The 16,902-nt window shown below is 45.2% G+C and overlaps 1 protein-coding gene and 1 long non-coding RNA gene across 4 annotated transcripts; one reads left to right on the forward strand and one right to left on the reverse strand.

Annotated features, from left to right (window-relative positions):
* Positions 1 to 39: 39 nt before the first annotated feature.
* Positions 40 to 3,438, forward strand: LOC120749411 (uncharacterized). Its single transcript, XR_005699650.2, has 3 exons — positions 40 to 513; positions 1,589 to 1,992; positions 2,922 to 3,438. It is a non-coding gene; the product is annotated as an uncharacterized LOC120749411 (long non-coding RNA).
* KCTD21 (potassium channel tetramerization domain containing 21) lies at positions 3,387 to 15,093 on the reverse strand. 3 transcript variants are annotated; one of them, XM_040056785.2, is made up of 3 exons: positions 13,314 to 13,354; positions 13,100 to 13,189; positions 3,387 to 6,722 (listed from the first exon to the last, which is right to left on the reverse strand). In XM_040056785.2, exon 3 carries the CDS (start codon positions 6,690 to 6,692, stop codon positions 5,910 to 5,912), a length of 783 nt encoding a protein of 260 aa, XP_039912719.1. In that variant the 5' UTR covers positions 6,693 to 6,722; positions 13,100 to 13,189; positions 13,314 to 13,354; the 3' UTR covers positions 3,387 to 5,909. The 3 variants fall into 3 exon arrangements, with proteins under 3 accessions (XP_039912719.1, XP_039912720.1, XP_039912718.1); XM_040056786.2 differs by lacking the exons at positions 13,100 to 13,189; positions 13,314 to 13,354 and adding an exon at positions 15,024 to 15,093; XM_040056784.2 differs by having other exon boundaries at positions 13,100 to 13,417.
* Positions 15,094 to 16,902: the final 1,809 nt, after the last annotated feature.

Consider the following 16,902-nt stretch of genomic DNA (forward strand, 5'->3'; position numbering starts at 1 on the left):
TCTGCGAGGCGCCGGGACGGGCACGAGGAGGAGGAGAAGAGGAAATTTAGGTCAGGTATCAGAAATTGTTTGCTGCGAAGGTGGCCAGGCACTGGCACAGGAAACGGTTAATGATTAGCCTGCACGAACGCAGATCAGGAATCCAATAAGAGAACACCTGAGACCAAAAATCACCATTGGATCAAGAGGCGCGAGAAGAATGGCCTGAGGGTATAAAAGCTCAGGGACCTTTTTGTGGAGTGTCCATCTGTGAAGACACCCAGCTTGAGCTGACCTGCCGCTGTACCAGGCTATTACTGTTTACTTTCAGTAATCCAGCACCTGAGACTGCGACAGGGAAGCTCGGGCTGAGCGCGGAGGAGGAGGAAGCGTGCCTGGCAGTGAGTGTGGGTGAGCTGTGAGGCCGCCCAACCTCCCCTGGGCAGAGCTGCTTCGGAGCACACCAGCTTAGCTCTGCTCCAGGAGGTGCCATCCCCCCCACCTGGTGTTCCTGGTGTCCCAGTCAGCTTCCAGGTACAAAGTGCTCTTTCAGAGGAACAGGCTCATTTTTTTTTTTTTAATACCTTCCTGCCAGCCTGTAAGGGTGGATGCATAAAGACTGATGCCTTTTTAGCTCCTTTTATAGCAAACCTTCATCTGTCTTGCAATAGTACCTTGTAGGAGCTGCATGGAATCGTACAGTTAACATGTTCAATTTTTATTTTACTGTACAGCAGCAATGTATTATGGTTTGCTCAAGCTCAGAAGCTAGAGACAAATCTAACAGCAGTAAAGCACCAGGGTTTAAGAAGGGTTCTCACTGGAAAAACAAATCCTCTGTTTATAAATGTTCGAAACATAAATGACCAAATGCATTTTAAATGCTTTTGATTATTTACAATGGCTTGTTCATCCAAGTTTTCCACAACTGCACTAATTCCTGGGGAGCTTCTTGCAATTCCTAGCCACTGACAGGTCGAGGTAAGCATTACAAGGAGGCAATGGTTAGAGAAAGGGAAAGCTACAGGTGCAGCAAGAATCACTCATGCTTTTTTTCTCAAGAAGTATGTCAGGCAGAGCACCTCCTGCTTCATTCTCATTTTATTTAGTGCTTTCTAAAATACATATTAGTAACAGTTCACAGAAAGAGTTACAAGCAGAGGAATGCAATCAGATTTTTAAATCTGATAGCCCTAGAGACCCTCTGTGAAGGTGGTAAGCAATAAAGACCATCTTTTCACACTTTTCAAACACTTGCTTCAAAAGCATGACTTTTACTGAGTTGGGCTCCAAATTCTGATCAATGGGAAAATGCTGCAATTAGGGGCTGGAGTATGAAAATACTGAGGGGAATGCCAAGAGGATGAGGAGAAATTATTAGATACAGTCCTCACCTATAGCTCTTTTTTTTTTTTTTTTCCTGAGTTCACAGGGAAAACATTCCTTCTGTTATTCCCAAGTGAACCTGTGAGCTTGATCTGGATATTTAGACACAATCAGCCCTTGCAGTTTATCTGTGACTGCCTGTACTAATTCACATACAAGACTGTTACTAGGAGTGCCCCATATTAGAACTGCTTGTACCCTGCATGTTTGTGTCCGTCAGCAGGTGGATGCAGAATGTTTCAAAATACACTGAAATTCTGAGCAGTGGCACCAAGTTCTACAGGATGGGGTGAAAATAAAACTGCCCAGAGGAGTCTTCTTCATAACTTCTCCATTAACCTGTGAAGTATCAGAAGATCCTAGACTAATTTTCCACAGTCTGTGGCTGAAGGCAGTATTTATCACTACCACCAACATTATATACAGACTCCATCAGCCTTTCCACCTTGCCTTTTATTCCTGGGAATAAATCTGATTGACTGCAGACATTTGCTGCCAGTGAACACGAGGAGCAATTTATACTCAACAACCCAGTTATAAAGTTCTAAGTACAGCAGTGCAAATGTTTGGTGATTTGAAGCACATGCAAATTGAAGCAGAGCTGCCTGTTCCCGAGAAGCTACTAGCGTAAGTCTTGGCATGACCCATATTTAAAGTGCATAATAGGAGATTAAAACTGGAAAGGACCAGTGAATCATTCTAATCAGACTCTTGTAGCAAAATCTTTGTCTCCATTGTTATCTTGCTGGGGTTCTTTTTCTTGAACACATCAAGATATTTTTTATTCTCTCCCTTCTAAATCCTGGATTTCTTGTTAATGTGAATTCTTTCAGATCTAACTTTTTACAACTACTTCTTTTATTTCTTTACCACTGTCTGCAGAAACAAACACTCCTCCCATCAACTCCTCCCAGCCTTTAACGGCTGTATAAACCATATAAAAATATCTCTTATTATCTATATACAATTTCAGTCTCATCATTGTAACTGGACATTGTTGATATTTAAGAGATACCAAGCCTAAAAACATGTAAAGAAATTCACGAGTGATTATTTCTGAAGTCCATTGAGGTGTTTTGTAGTAGCCTTTTTGCCATGTAAGAAATACCACCATGTTATGCACATGTCCAGATCTGAGAATGCCATTAAACTACAGCTAAAATCTTGTTTATCATCTGCCCTAACTCTGGTATTCTTCTCCTCTAACAGTACTGAACACTCTATTCAGTGGTCATTTAGGGGGGGAAAAAAAAAAATATTGCAGGGTTTGGCCTCATTTTGTACACTAAGGTATTGAGGGAGACAGCCACATGGCAGAATCAGGAGTTATGCACCAAGATGTAGAAGAAAACAGACACAAAACTTTAAGGGAAGAAAATGTCACTAGACCCTTTCCAGGAATAAAAATGTTTGTTCTGAGAGTGAATATTCCACTCAACAGTGAAATAATTTTTAGATGGTACTGCTAATAAATGCCAAGTGTTTTTCTTAACTAGTAATGGGGTTGTGCTATACTTAGTATAGCTTTGTGCATGTTTGTTTCTCTTTTAATTCAGGAAAACTCTTGAGAAGAATCATTATCAGAGCTGTTGACTGGTAAACAAAAGCAAGTTACACCTCCAGGGCCCAGAAAAAGAAGGTAAACAAAAACCAGCTATTCAGATGAAATGCAAACAAATGCTCTGGAGAGAGAACATTCCTATAAACAGTCATTATATCGTAACTCACAGACTGCAGAATTCGGGAGCAGCTATAAATTGAGCTTAGTGTGGAGTTTGAAATAGCAGCTGCGTTTGTAGAACATATGTTTGACTGCAATCACAAGTGATTCACTTAACCACCCATCTCCAATATAAATAGTATCTCATACTTAAGGATGTTCATGGTGCTTAGCAAGTTTGAGGTACCTCAAGTTTTTCTGTTCCTCCCAAAGTATGGCTTCACTCATGCCTTTGTACTGGTTGGAAATTGCATCCATCTACATATATAAAAGAGAGATATTTTGCATCTCACTGTCTGTTAACAAATGACAGAGATCTGGGGCCAGCTGTACCTTTTACTGACTTGGCTGCATGAGTACAAATAAATGTGTATTCAATTTGTTCATCTTTTGCTTAAAGCACTCCAGGTGAAGATCTGGGTCCAGTTCTCTCCTTTTACAGCCTCCTCTTACTTGCCTTTCACAAAAAAAAAAAAAAAAAAAAAAAAAAAAAAAAAGCAAGCAGTAGTAATTCAACTCTCCCATGGAATATTTTATTTTGCTGGAACAGAAGGGTGTAGGTCAGACTTTACACACTCCACCCTTCCAAATGAGATCTAAGCCCACTGCTCTTACCTTTGGCTAAACTCAAGCTGAGAGGAAACAAATTCCTACTGGTGAGTATTATTTTAATCATGACATACAAGAGCTCCAGTTACAGATCATATAAAATCTACTCTCAAGGGTGTGGGTTAAAGGGAAATACCGTCAACAGTCCCCAAAATCTCTGTTATCACAAAGTCAGCAACAGCAGATCTGTTTCAAGTCAAAATTTTGATGAAAGAGGGTTCATTTTATAGATCATAATCATATTACCAGCACAGATCATCCCTGTCAGTGTGCAGATGACTGGCCAACTCATGCTTTGTAATTCAGGACTGGGATGGGAAAAAACAAAAGTTCTTCCTAATGCAACTAAATATAGAACATGGTGACTCAAACTGGAATTTGGCCACAAAATCCTGTGTACAATCCTCAAAATACACAAAATTTGCCACACTTAGTAGTTCTGAGGGCTTCAAGCCCAATCAGTGCTTTCTGACAACATGGTCCCACGTGTATCATGCTGGTTTAGCACCAAGTCAGAAAAAGGGCAGTGGTTTGTAACAGCTGCAGAATGTGCATTTTACCTACCAGCATGCTGATTTGTGTTGTTGATGCAGTCACAGTTTGGGACAGTAGAAATATATTGATCACACTGGTTTTTTACAAGGGGAAAAAAAAAAAAAAAAAAAAAAAAAAAAAAGCTTCTTTAAGCTTGATCACAGGTCAGCTTAATGTAACAAACAGAGGAGTTACTTTGGGAAACAAGAACATGCATAGTACTGAGCTTCACAGCCCTGTGCTAGAAACCTTTGGAAGCACTGAAACTCTGAAATGCAAAACTTCGTTATTGCATTTTCCCTTCTATCTCATTAAAGACACCTGAAAAGGTTCCAGAGGGCCTCTCATGCACTCATAGCAATCTGGTCAGGGAAATACAGTTAAGATACTTTTAAACATAATTAGCTGAGAAAGAACCATCTTGAATGTGGCACAAATGATGTTTAGAGACAACATGCAGCTAGTGAGTTATGATCTTCATTACAGCACAGACCAGGTGTGTAGGGAAGAGTTTGACCTCTGGTTTCCCACTGCCTTCCCTCTGGCAAGCTGACACTGAAGCCAAGCAAGCGGGTAAAATTCTTTTAGTGACCTGACCATTTCACAAAGACATTAAACCAAAAAAGGCTCAATGAACCAGGATAGGAAAAATGACCCTCTGTTTTTGCTATGAAAAATACTAGGTGTAACCTGGTGAGAGTTGTCCTTTCAAATGAAATCCATCCTACCCAGGAGCATCCCATGCATTCCAGGCACTGCTGAAGGGAGATATGCCCAAAAGAGGCTCAAATGTTTAGAAGATGTTTGGAGGCCTCTGCCTCAAAATCTGTCTTCACCTTAGAAAGTTTCAGCAGCATGCTCCAGACAAATATTAACATTGTAAGAGAAAGAAAAGGACTAGTTGTCTCAGATGCATTTGGAATGTAAAAGTAAAGGTTTAATCTTCCTGGTTTGTAATAACACCATTCCCTTTTCTATGGCTTCCTTGCCAGTCACATTATTCCAACAGGGCTTCCCTGAAAGCACAATAAAGCAGGGGCTTCCTCACAGGGTTCAGAAGAAAACCCAAATCAGCTTCACAGGGTGACAGAAATGCTTTGTTGAACCCAAAGAGATGGGATCTCTTACTAATTTGCAACTTGCACCATCCTTTACAGCTGTACTGAGTGCATGTGGGAAGGCTTCTTCTCCACGGATCCAAACAAGCTTCTTGAATGCTCTGCACAGGTGATACAGCGAGACATGGCAAACGTGCTCCTAGGGCTGCCTGCCGCACTGCAGCTCCATGGTATCTTTCACTGCATCCGTTCTCCAGACACATTCCAAACCACGGTCACCGAACCCTCGCAGCCCCTGGCAGTACAGGTTAAGGATCACTCATTTTCCAACTGGAAAACGTAAAGAGGACAGAAGTTAAGTGGTTTCCCCCAGAACTGTACAGCAGGTCAGAGGCAGAGACAGAGCCAGTCCTTAATTCAGGTGCTAGACAATACTGCTTCTGTCTGGAATATGGACACATTCTGAAAGGTTGTATTGGTAAGTACATTAAAGGAAAATCATCTCCTTGTTAGTGACTCTTAATCCAGATAAGCATGATTCTGAATTAGGCTGTAAGTGTGTTTTAAAGGCAAACACTTAACCCGTGTTATCTCCATGCTGGCACCACAACAAACAGCCATTCCTACTTGTACCGAATTAGGCGAATAATCTTATTATTCATGAAATCTGAAGTATGTGGATGAGCAGAATCTATGCAGAAACCATCACTCATGGCTATTTTCAGCACTTCTTCCACAAACACCTGGAAACTATTGATCTGCTTATTATCTGGCACCACCCAGAGTCTCTTCAAGTTCTGCCTGGTGTACTCCTCTTCGGGAAGGCCTTCCACACTCGCAACCCAATCTAAGGTCAAGTGGTTGGGGTCCTGCAGGTAACTGGATATTGAGGAAAGGTTTCCATTGAAACAGTAGTACAGTTTGGAACCAAGAAGCTTCAGGAACAGGCACGATGTGGAGAAGATATGAGCACTGAACACTTCCATGTTGGAGGAAGACAGGCTGTAAATCTGGGGTGCTTCTCGGACAGTGAAGTGAACGGTCTGGGTCTTCTGATCGAGGGTGATGTTGAGCATGGCATTTTTCTCTGCTTTAGAAAGCTCTACCTCCTTCTCCTGCAAGGCCTCAATCAAGGGCTGAATTTGATAAAAATCTACTTCCCGCCGCAGTAAGCCCATTTCCTGAAAATCTTCAGGGAGGTCCAAGTGAGAAGTTCGTAAGAAGTTCAGGATATAGCGGAAGATTTTGCCATCTCTGTCAATAAAGCAGTTACCTTGGCTGTCCTTCTTGGTTGGGATCTTCCCACTAAACATGGCCCCCAGCATGGAGTCTGGAAAGCTAGTCAGAGTGGACAGAGAGGTGGTATAGAGTTTTCCTCCAACATTGAGCGTGATAGGTTCTGACATGATGGAAAAATCACGGTGCTGGGACTAATTCTAAGGAAGAAAAAAAAAATCCAACACCGCACATTTAGTTGCATTAATCTTTTTGAAAGGTTAAACTACAGAGAAAAATAGTCCTAAATATATAAGGGTAACCACATGGCAAGAATTCACCATAGAAATTAGAAGTGAGGAATTATTTTTTGAGGTTGTATCTTGAGAACAAGCATAAGGATTTTTTTTTCTCCTAACAGACTTGAACAGGAGTTTGTTTAATTCAGTTTAGTGCCAGAAATCATGAGGCTTCCAAAACTTTACAATTATGCTAAAAGTGAATCTCTCCCACCAATATATACAATGAGGGGTAACTTCAAAGTAGTGTTCTGGGCTTGTATGATCTAATTTCCCTTACAGAGAATTTAGAGGGGGCAAAGAAGGACAGGACAAGAACTGGACATGACCCAACACCTTCCATAGTGTTTGAAGATATGATTAAAGTAACAAAGCAGTTCAGCAGAATCCTCTGACGCATGTCTGAGTGCAGTCAGCATAGCAGGGAGCCAGACAGCACTTACTGCCGTAAGCACATGACAATCTGTGGATCCTTTCATTAAAAAAAACAACAAAAAAACCCAGCAAAACAAGCTTTCTCCTTCCAATGTGCTTTACCCTAGAAAACATTTTCTAATTATTTGGTGCCATATTCCAGTTTCATCATTTCCACATCATTTCCATGCAGAGCCTCAGCCATCAGCTGACATGAACTAAGGATGAGATTTTAAGATGCAGTTAAGCCTTAGGAAGGGGCACGCATGACCTCCCCTCGCCCTCCACCATACCATCCTCCTCCCTTATGCCACCTCTGGCACTCATCTGATCCCACAGTGAGCCCGTCTCGGGAGAAAACCCAATGTTTTCTATTCAGCATGCTTTGCTCTATGTCAGAACTGGACCAATGCCAGGGCTGGGCCAAGGGAAAAGAAGGAGCTGTGCAGCTCTCGCCACTGCAGTTCAGCTCAGCTGTCTTGTGCAGGCAGGCCATCAGTCCTGCTACCTGAGGACCTGCAAATCTGTTTTTTCTTGTTTGCTGAATCGAAATCAATCAACAGTTCAGCAGGAAACCCACCAGTGTTTGCTTACAGAGGCAGGAGGCAGCTCTTGCTGTAGTAACTACAGTCATTCAACAGAAAGCTGCCAAACAGCTCCCTTAAAATTGAACTTAAGTGCAGGCATTTTCCTAACTAGTAACAGAATAATCATAGACACTACCCACTATTATCAGCTCTGGAGTCACAGCAAAATGCAGATAGGGAGAAGGTCATCTGTGCTGGAATATAAATTCTTTTATGACTGCTAAACCCCAGATAATAGTGCTAATGGAATTCTAAAACAAATACAACTCTAGACAGCAGCACATTTTGCTAAGAAAAACTGGCCCAGCCTAAGGCAGTTAATTAACAGGTCAAAGGAGAGCCTGTCTTTAACTTGTTGTTTAAGACTAACATTCCACTTTGTTCTTCAGCCCTTGCCACACAGTCTATATCCCACTGCACAATAATGGAAAGATGCAGATCTCTAATTCTAGAGCGCTCTCCCTGTATATCCCTTAGTCCCATGCATCCAGCAAAACTGACAAATAAAGATGCACGTGTAGGCCAACACAACAACACATGCATCCATGGCCACAGACCATCCTTGTGACTAACCTCAGCCAAATATACTCCCGAGAAAAACTATCTGTTCCAGTGCTGAACTCCCCTTGACACCTAGTCTCAGCATACTTCCCACTCTTGAAGACTTCAACCCAATTTAGAGTCAAGAGCTGTTTAAACCTGATCATGTGGAGGCTTCAACTGATCTAATTCTGTAGCACGAGTGGCTGCCACGGATTCTTTCCCCCAAGGGCTAGCAATATGTCTGCAGAAGCATTGCTACAAGAACAATCAGGCATTCACAAAAGCAGCCTAAAATGGGTTTTACTTTTTTTCACATTTCATCAAACAGAAGCTTCCCCATACCTCTCTTCAAATAATACAGCTTGTAGAAGCAGGACTGATAGAGACTCTAAAAGCCGTGTTCATTGCCTCCCACCTCTGCTGCCCTTCAAGCTGCTGTAGACTAAACAACCTATTCTTCCTTCATAGATGAAGCTTTCAGATTCTTGAGGCCAAGCCTGCTTATCTACACCATCAGAGTTTTTTTCTCATGCTTTCAGTGTCTGGCCAGCATTGGCCAGACACAGAGCAAGGGGTTTCCCTTGAGCTGTCTGTGACAAGGCTTCACTTGGCAGAGCTCCTGGTCCAAATACCACCATGCAGCCCAAAGATACAGATCTTCATTTCAAACTCATCATCCATGCTAGGTTTAGTCTGACCCAAAACCTCACTGATAGCCTGAATGAGAGGCAGACTTGGTCCAGCCTGAACAGAAAACATTTAAATCACCTGAAACTTTTCTGATCAGCAGTCCAAAAGGGAGGTTTCCAGCAAAATATGGCAGTAACATGAGCTCTCTGAAGCTGAAGACCGTATTTGTGCTGGCTGCAACAGCATCAGAAATCTAACCAAGCCTTAGCTCTGGAGCTGGAAGAGTAGCATGGAGATTGGCAGCCTCTCTCAGCCCAGTGTGGGATCTGCTCTCTCCCACCTCTGGGCACTGCTCAGATACATGCCCTGGGCAGCACATTCTGCTTATGGCTATTCGCATTCTTAAGATCCATACAGACTGGATTTCGCTCTCCCAGGATACCAGCCTGCTCTGATTTTGAACCTGCCCATTTGAACCTGCAAAATGTTAAATTTTAAACATTTAACAATGCAAACATCTTGCCCATGGATAAGACTGGAAGATAACTATTCCTCAGCTGTCTTTCCTAATTGTCTTCTTTTGCCTAATTCATCCCATTTCTTAGAGGTTTATATCCTCACAGTATGAAGATGAATTTGATAGTCTGGGAACCTCAGAAGACCCAAAAATGTGAGCACAAAATGAGCACAAATGTCTACTGGATTTATCATCAACCTGGACTTAATGCATTGACCAACCAACATACTCGACAGTAGCCGAGGAAAGTCAGTCTTTGCTGCTTTTTCCCCCTAAAAACTTGTTTATGAAAAACTGATTTTCATAAACCTGTAACAATTGAAATGAAATGGGTTGTAAGTTTTCTCTCTTTAATCATTCAACCGCTATTTGCAGCCCCCAGCATGATTTTTCAAGCCTGGGTGCTTTGCTAATGCAATATAAAGGTTGTCCAAGAATGCACCACTTCTTCTTGGTGAGACTTCCACAAAGAGGAGTTACCAAGAACATCTGATCTTGGACTGGTCCAGTGGAAGGTGTCCCTGCCCAGGGCAGGGGGTGGGCTGGAACTAGATGATCTTTACGGTCCCTTCCAACCCAAGCCATTCTCTGTATGATTTTATAACCTGCAGTCACCAAAGAGAAGTACAAACTGGGTTATGGTTCTTGCAAGCAGAGGATTACAGTAAAGTCTTTTGTGTACAGTAAAGCTCCTCCCCAAGCAGCATTCAAAATTTACTCAAATCAGGTCAGCTAGAGATCTAATTTGACAGCTGAAGGTGCAAGTTTGGCTGATGAACGTAAGATTTATTTTGTGCTTCTAAGAGCAACTTGTATTTAAATACCTCTTTTAATATCATGGGGGGGGGGTGGGGGGGAAGTCTACCTTTGATTTAAAGTCATGATCTTATCCCATGATGTAAATTGAGGGAAAGCAGCAGTGCAGTCATCAGCTTTATGAAAAAGTCAAACCCTTGAACCAAAGCTGTTGTTTGAGCATCTAAGCATTTCAGCTGACCACAGCTTGTAAATTTTAATTTGGGTTTTCCACCTAGGAGCACCCTCAACAGCTGCGTAGAGAACATTTCTGTAATAACCCTCTATCCCATGAGTTTAGTTCAGCAAATAACTCGTTCAAATGACGGAGAACGATGGAGGTTGACACAGCAGGAAGGTATGCAAGTATGCAAAATGACAAAAGCTAACTGTTTTCACTGAACAATGCCTTCACGTATTTAGAACTATCATTACCATACCACTTTGCTTCATAATAATTTTGAATGTATAACAGCTTTTGATAAGCTTATTTCCCCTCTCCTGTATTCACCATATTTAAGAGGGCTTTAATTAACTAATAAATAAAACTCTGTATACATAATTTAACTGAGTGTCTGTTTCACCACTTGGCAAAACCCCACAAGTGTACAGTAATTATTAAAAAAAAAAACAAAAAAAAACCCAAAAAAAAAAAAACCCCAAAACAAACACACAAACAACCACAAAAAAAATCAGTCATAAATTGCCAATGTAAGTAAAATGTAAACAAATGGCAGAAATATATACTATGTTTTTAATCACTGAAAAATGCATACAGCTGTAATCTATCCTTTTTAGCAGAAAGAATGCAGCTTAATAGAATGGTTGTTGAGAGACAGCTATAGCTCTCTCTATATATACTAAAAATACGTAACTATAGACAATTTTAAACAGGATTTTCATTGGGAAAGAAACTGATTGCCAACACACATTTCACTTTAAAAATGTCAGGGAAGGAAAGTGAATCAATCCTTCTGGATTTCAGAGGGAATGTCCAAGATGTGGAGAACTGGCTGATCCTAGTGTCCTTCAGGGGATTTAATTAATGAGATTAATTAAACACAGAGCAGCAAAGCAAGAGCAATCTATAATTTGGTTGAAGAGGATCATGTTGAGTTGTTATAGTTTCCAAAACCCACCTCACAAGCTGCTTAGGGCCTCTGAAGCCCTTACACATGGTATTAAAGGCATTAAAATTGTAGCATCCCCTGATATATGAGTTAACACATGCTGTTACAGAAATAGAGTTTTTGCTGCAAGATGCAGTAATACATGGCCATTTACAAAGTCATTGTTTTCATGGTTTTAATTTCATGGCATCACACATTATAGAATGGGTTGGGTTGGACCCTAAAGATTGTCTTGTTCCAGCCTCATGGGCAGGGACACCTTTCACTAGATGAGGCTGCTCCAAGTCCTGTCCAACCTGGCCTTGAACACTGCCAGGAACAGGGCAGCCACAGATTCTCTGTACCAGCGCCTCCTAATCTTACATCTAAAATATTGCATTTTATCGTGTAGCCTTCAATAGCTCACCTGTGAAATATCCCTCCACAACCAAAACTTGGAAAATCTATATTTAAGACAGTAAAGCATGTGCAGCTGCTGCAAGAAATAGCTGAGGACTAACAATGAACCGCAAAATATACACACAGGAAAAAGAAAAAAAATTTTAAAAAGAGGAAATTAATTATTTAGGCTGATGCAATGAATGATGCCTAAGTGGCAACAGAATTAAAGCAAGCCAGGGACCATTTCTGCTAAGCATCAGGAAGAGCAGCCAGACTAAAAACCTCTCTGGCTTTTTGAGTACTGCCCAAGAGGGCTGGTGAAAGCCACATCAAGTAGACAAATGTTACAAGAGACAGATCAGGTAGTGCTTTATAGGAAGTAATTCTGCCTCGGGAGGGGCAGGATTGATTTCAGCTCAAAAGGAAGTATGAAAAAAGAAAGAGCTGGGCACCTGTATGGCTGCTTGAGACTTTAAATGGGATTCAGCAAAAGATGGTTGTTGCAGGATGGGGCTCCAGACTGCTCCATTAGAGCATATTAACTGTGAACACATAATCAGGCAAAGATGCTCCTTCCTGCGTGAAGCTCGTTGTGCTTTGGGTTTTGCCCACACCTGGCATGTATCACTTTGCTCCACCCAATCTTACTGAAATACACGTTTTGGTCTGAGGTAAAAATTCCAGTTTCTACAAAGCACCTGAGCCCTGAGGAAACAAACAAACAAACCCTCATAAAGTTGGGAACTCAGACCTGGACACAGCCAAGCCCATGGCACTCTGCTGTAACTCAACCTGCAGAACAGTTCTGTGCCTTGTCCCTTCTCAAGGGGACAACCTCATGGAGGAAATCCAAACCCTACAAGCTCCTGCCTTTCTGTGTTATGGGGGCCACACACAAGGCAGTTTGAAGCTCAGAAGTCACCTCATGAAAGACAAGATAAAAAAGATCATAATAAGCTAACTAAACGGGGAGGGCAGAAACAACAACAAAAAACCCCCACAGCATTTAAGGGTTTAAAAAAACCCAAACAAATCACACCTCAACTGACCACTTACCCAACTTTCAGCAGGCAGTAGCCACAATGAGAGCTGAGTTTTAGGAAGAATCTTGGACAAAATCCTTTACAAGGACAGACTCGCCCCTCCCTTCATATATATTCTTGATGCACATTCACTTAGCTCATCCTTTCCTATAGAAGATTAAACATTCGCAATTCACGCTTCTCTGCACCCTATATGCGTATTTATGGTAATCTTAGAGAGGAAATCCCATGTTTTCCCATCGCTGCAGAACAGACCCACCTGATTTTGGACGCTTACTTAATATGAGCCCTTCCAACTGAGCAGCAGTAAGAGCCTTAAATTCAGTCGGTGAAGCAGAGCATGGCGTGCCTGCCAGGAGCAATAGATCCCAAAATGAAGCCCCTGCGGGGTGGGGGCACAGCAGCTTTTTGTCTCGGGACTGCTGCGGTGCCTCTGGAAATTTCCAGCAGGCGTTTGGGGAAAGGCCGCTCACCCCGAGGCTGGCACGGGGAACGTGGTGACGAGCTCCGGGAAGAGACTCGAATTCCCAGCAGGCGTGAGGCAGGAAGCGACGGGTCACCCCTCCTCTCCCTTATCGCCATGGAACTGCCGGCGGCGGCAATGCCGGGAGACAGACGTACTGACTGCCCACCTTCGGAGCGCAGCCGCTTATCCGCCAGTTCCTTATGTTTCACTGATATTTAACCTTCTGACCCTGCTTTGTCATGCACAGAAACGCTCTTGTGCCAGCGAGCCGCATGAGGGATGGGAAAGCGTGGACGGGAGTTTGGGAACAGCCCCCGTTTGCTGTGGGTGCGATGGTGCGTGTTCATCCCTTTCCAAACCTGCGCCTCCACGCCCTTGAGCATCTCCTGGGCTGCTTGCTTAGGGATGCGGCTGAATGCAGGAGGCTTCGCGTAGGCTCTCTGCAGATGCTGAATTTATGCAGAAAGAGAAGGGGTAGGGAGGCAGAGGTAGGGAAATGGAGCTGGTGCCCAGGTAGTAAAAGCAAGGAGCGATATAAAGCAAAGGTCAGGTTCCTCCTGAGAGTGGAGGAACAAAAGCAGCAACCACACAGCAGGGAGCAGGAGAACGGAAAGCAGGTTAAGTGCTGCTGAAGGAGAACGGCTGACGACAAGATGGAGGGGGAGAGGGAATGCAGAGCCACAGGGATGCGGCTACAGCCAGGTCCGGAGAATAAAAGCCGAAGTGCTGCGGGGCTCAGCGCTCTCCTGGTGTGACCTTCAACACCCGCAGGCTCAGGGGCTGCTGGGTGGGCAGTGCAGGTAGTCAGGAGGGCACTGCCACCGCCTGCCAGAAAGGAGCCTGCCTGGGGTCTCAGGGCACTAGGCACCACTTTTCCTTCCAAGCTGATGGAACCAACCCTTTGTACAGTCCAATATACCCATTTAATGCCAGCTCTGGTAGAAGTTTTCACCGACTTTCAATGTTCCGTCCCAGCATCCATTTAAGTATCACTTGGCATGCCTGGAGTATCTTCCAGGTACTCTTTATTTCCTTCAAGGACCACTTTATTTTGTCCCTGAACAACTTCACGGCACACGTGGTAGCCCACCGCCTGCTTGATGGACACTGGCTGGTTCAATAATCCAGTTCCCACCTCACCTCCCACCGACACCACTGCTTCCAGAGCATCCCTGCAATTAGAGGGCGGCTAATTCCCAGCGTGGATGCTGCTGCACCACAGCAAAGCCCACTCAGAAACCCACTAACGAGGCAGGCACCACTCAGACCCTCTAGAGGTCAGATATGATGCCCATCGCCCGGCTGGACCCAGCTGGCTGCACGTCCCAGGTGTGGAAATACAGGGCTTGCATTCGCTGTGAACACTGAAATTTCGGAGATGTTTCGTTGGAAGGGGGCAGGGGAATGTGCGAAGTTTGCAGAGTGACGCTGAACACGACCCTGTTACCGACAATCGCAGATACGGCTCCTCCCTATACAGCCAGGCGCTCACACTACCAAATCAGCTAAAAATGCGGAAAAAAATAACTCCAAATTCCCCTTCAGAAGGGGCTCACCCCTCCTTCCCGCATCCCACAGCGGACCAGCTGCGCGGCTCCCGGCCACCAGTCCCCGCTTCCTCCCCGTGCCTCAGTTTCCCTCCCCCTTCCCGCCCCGGGGAATTCCGCTGGGGGTGCCCCCGGCCCTCCCCACGCCCCCAGCCCCGCCGGGGACCCACCTGCGCCCCCTCCAGCCGCCGAGCTCCGCCGCCGGCCGGGAGGCGGAGGAAGCGGGGGGCGCGGCGCTCCCGGCACGGCCCGGCACGGCTCGGCCCGGCCCGCTGGGAGATGTAGTTTCGCCGCCGCCCTCGGCCCTGCGCAGCGCTGCCCCGGGACTGCGGCTCGCCGCCGGCCACGCCGCATCCCGGCCCCGGCCGGAGGTAAGGCGGGGCGGGCGGGAGGGAATGGTCGGGGGTTGCGGTGGTCGCAGGAGCGGGGGGATCGGATGCTGGGGCGGTGGTGCGGGAGCGGAGGTCTGCGCTCGGGATGTAGGAGGGATGCTCAGGGGAAGGGATGCGGGAGGAGTCGTCGGGAGGTGCGTGAGGGACGCAGGAGGGATGCTCGGCGTGAGAGATGCGGGAGGAACGCTCGGGGTGAGTGAGGGATGCGGGAGGGATACTCCGGTGAGAGGTCCGGGAGGTGTGCTTGGGGTGAAGGATTCAGGAGGAATACTCGGCGTGAAGGGTATAGGAGGGGTGCTGAGGGGAAGGGGTGCAGAAGGAATAGCCGGGAAAAGGAGTCCCGGAGGGATACTTAGGGTGAGGTATGCAGAAGTGCTCGGGGTAGGAGGTACGGGAGGAGTGCTTGGGGTGATGGATGCTCGGTGTGAGGCATTCAGGAGAAATACTCAGTGAGAAGTGTATAAGAAGGGTGTTCGGGGGAAGAGATACAGGAGGGATAGTCTGGGAAAGGGATGCTTGGGGGCTTGGGATGCTGGAGGGATGCATGGAATGGACGCTCGGGGTGAGAGATGCAGGTAGGCTGCTCAAGGGAAGTGGTGCAGGAGGAGTAGTGGAGGAAAGTGTTTCAGGAGGAATGCTCAAAGGCAGGAATGCTTGGCAGTCGGGATACAGAAAGTTTTTCAGGGGCTGGGTTGCAGGAAGGTGCTGGAAGTAAGGACTGCTTGAGTGTCAGGGTAAAGTTGGAGTTCTGTCCTGGAACTGGGATGCTCCAAGGGAGGGATACTCGGGATGGGGGTAGGGGTACTTGGGAGGGGTACTCGGGAGGGGTACTCAGAGGGATGCTCTGGGATTGGAATGTAGCAGAGGGCTTGGAGGGAGGTATGCAGGAGAGATGGTTGGAGTGGGAACTACTCAGAAGGCTGAGATGCAGGAAGGATGCTCAAAAGAGGGATGCTTGTAGGGAGGAGTTTGGGAGAAAGACCCAGGTTTTGAGATTCCCAGAGGGATGCTTGGACAGAGGGATGCTCTGTGGTCAGGGTGCAGAAGGGAAGGCTGGAGGAGGGGTGCTTGAGCATTTGGCTTTTTGGGAATCAGGCCATAGGTGAATGCTTGGAGGGAGAAATACAGGAACAACTTTGGAAAGTGGGGTGTGTGCATTCCCCCAGTGCCTGCAGGGCTTTGCAAACCTGTTTACAAGGCAACATCTTGTTATAACAAGCTGGCCAAGACAGATTCAGGTTTTCTCCAGGAAAGCTGACCTGAGGAGAGACACCTAGGGATGTTTCCATCCCACAGGGAGCCAAAGACTCTAAAAAGTGAAGATCAGTTTCAGATTAGCTGAGATCCAATCCAATTTCATGTTAGATGTGCCCCAGCTTGGACTTTGCAGGTGTTATAAAAAATAAAAACAGATGTTGGAATAGTTACACTGCTTTGAGGTTTTCACAGCACTTTGGGAACTCAACTATGCCCTACTGTATCTGATGGTAAGGAGATTTCAACAGCATGCCCTACCTAGACTGAAAGGATGCAACTGAGCTTTCACCTGAGGAGGGGTCTCAAAATGCTTTGGGCATCTTTGTGATGGAGTCCATAAAGTTTGCCATGGTCTCACTTTGCATTCCTGCTTTCTGAATTAACTGATGCAAAGCCAAAT

Source organism: Hirundo rustica, chromosome 2 (assembly GCF_015227805.2).
Source record: "Hirundo rustica isolate bHirRus1 chromosome 2, bHirRus1.pri.v3, whole genome shotgun sequence".
Taxonomy (NCBI): domain Eukaryota; kingdom Metazoa; phylum Chordata; class Aves; order Passeriformes; family Hirundinidae; genus Hirundo; species Hirundo rustica.

What these genes read in the sequence shown, in the direction of transcription:
- KCTD21 (XM_040056786.2), bottom strand. Translation starts at nt 6,692, where the DNA reads ATGTCAGAACCTATCACGCTCAATGTTGGAGGAAAACTCTATACCACC.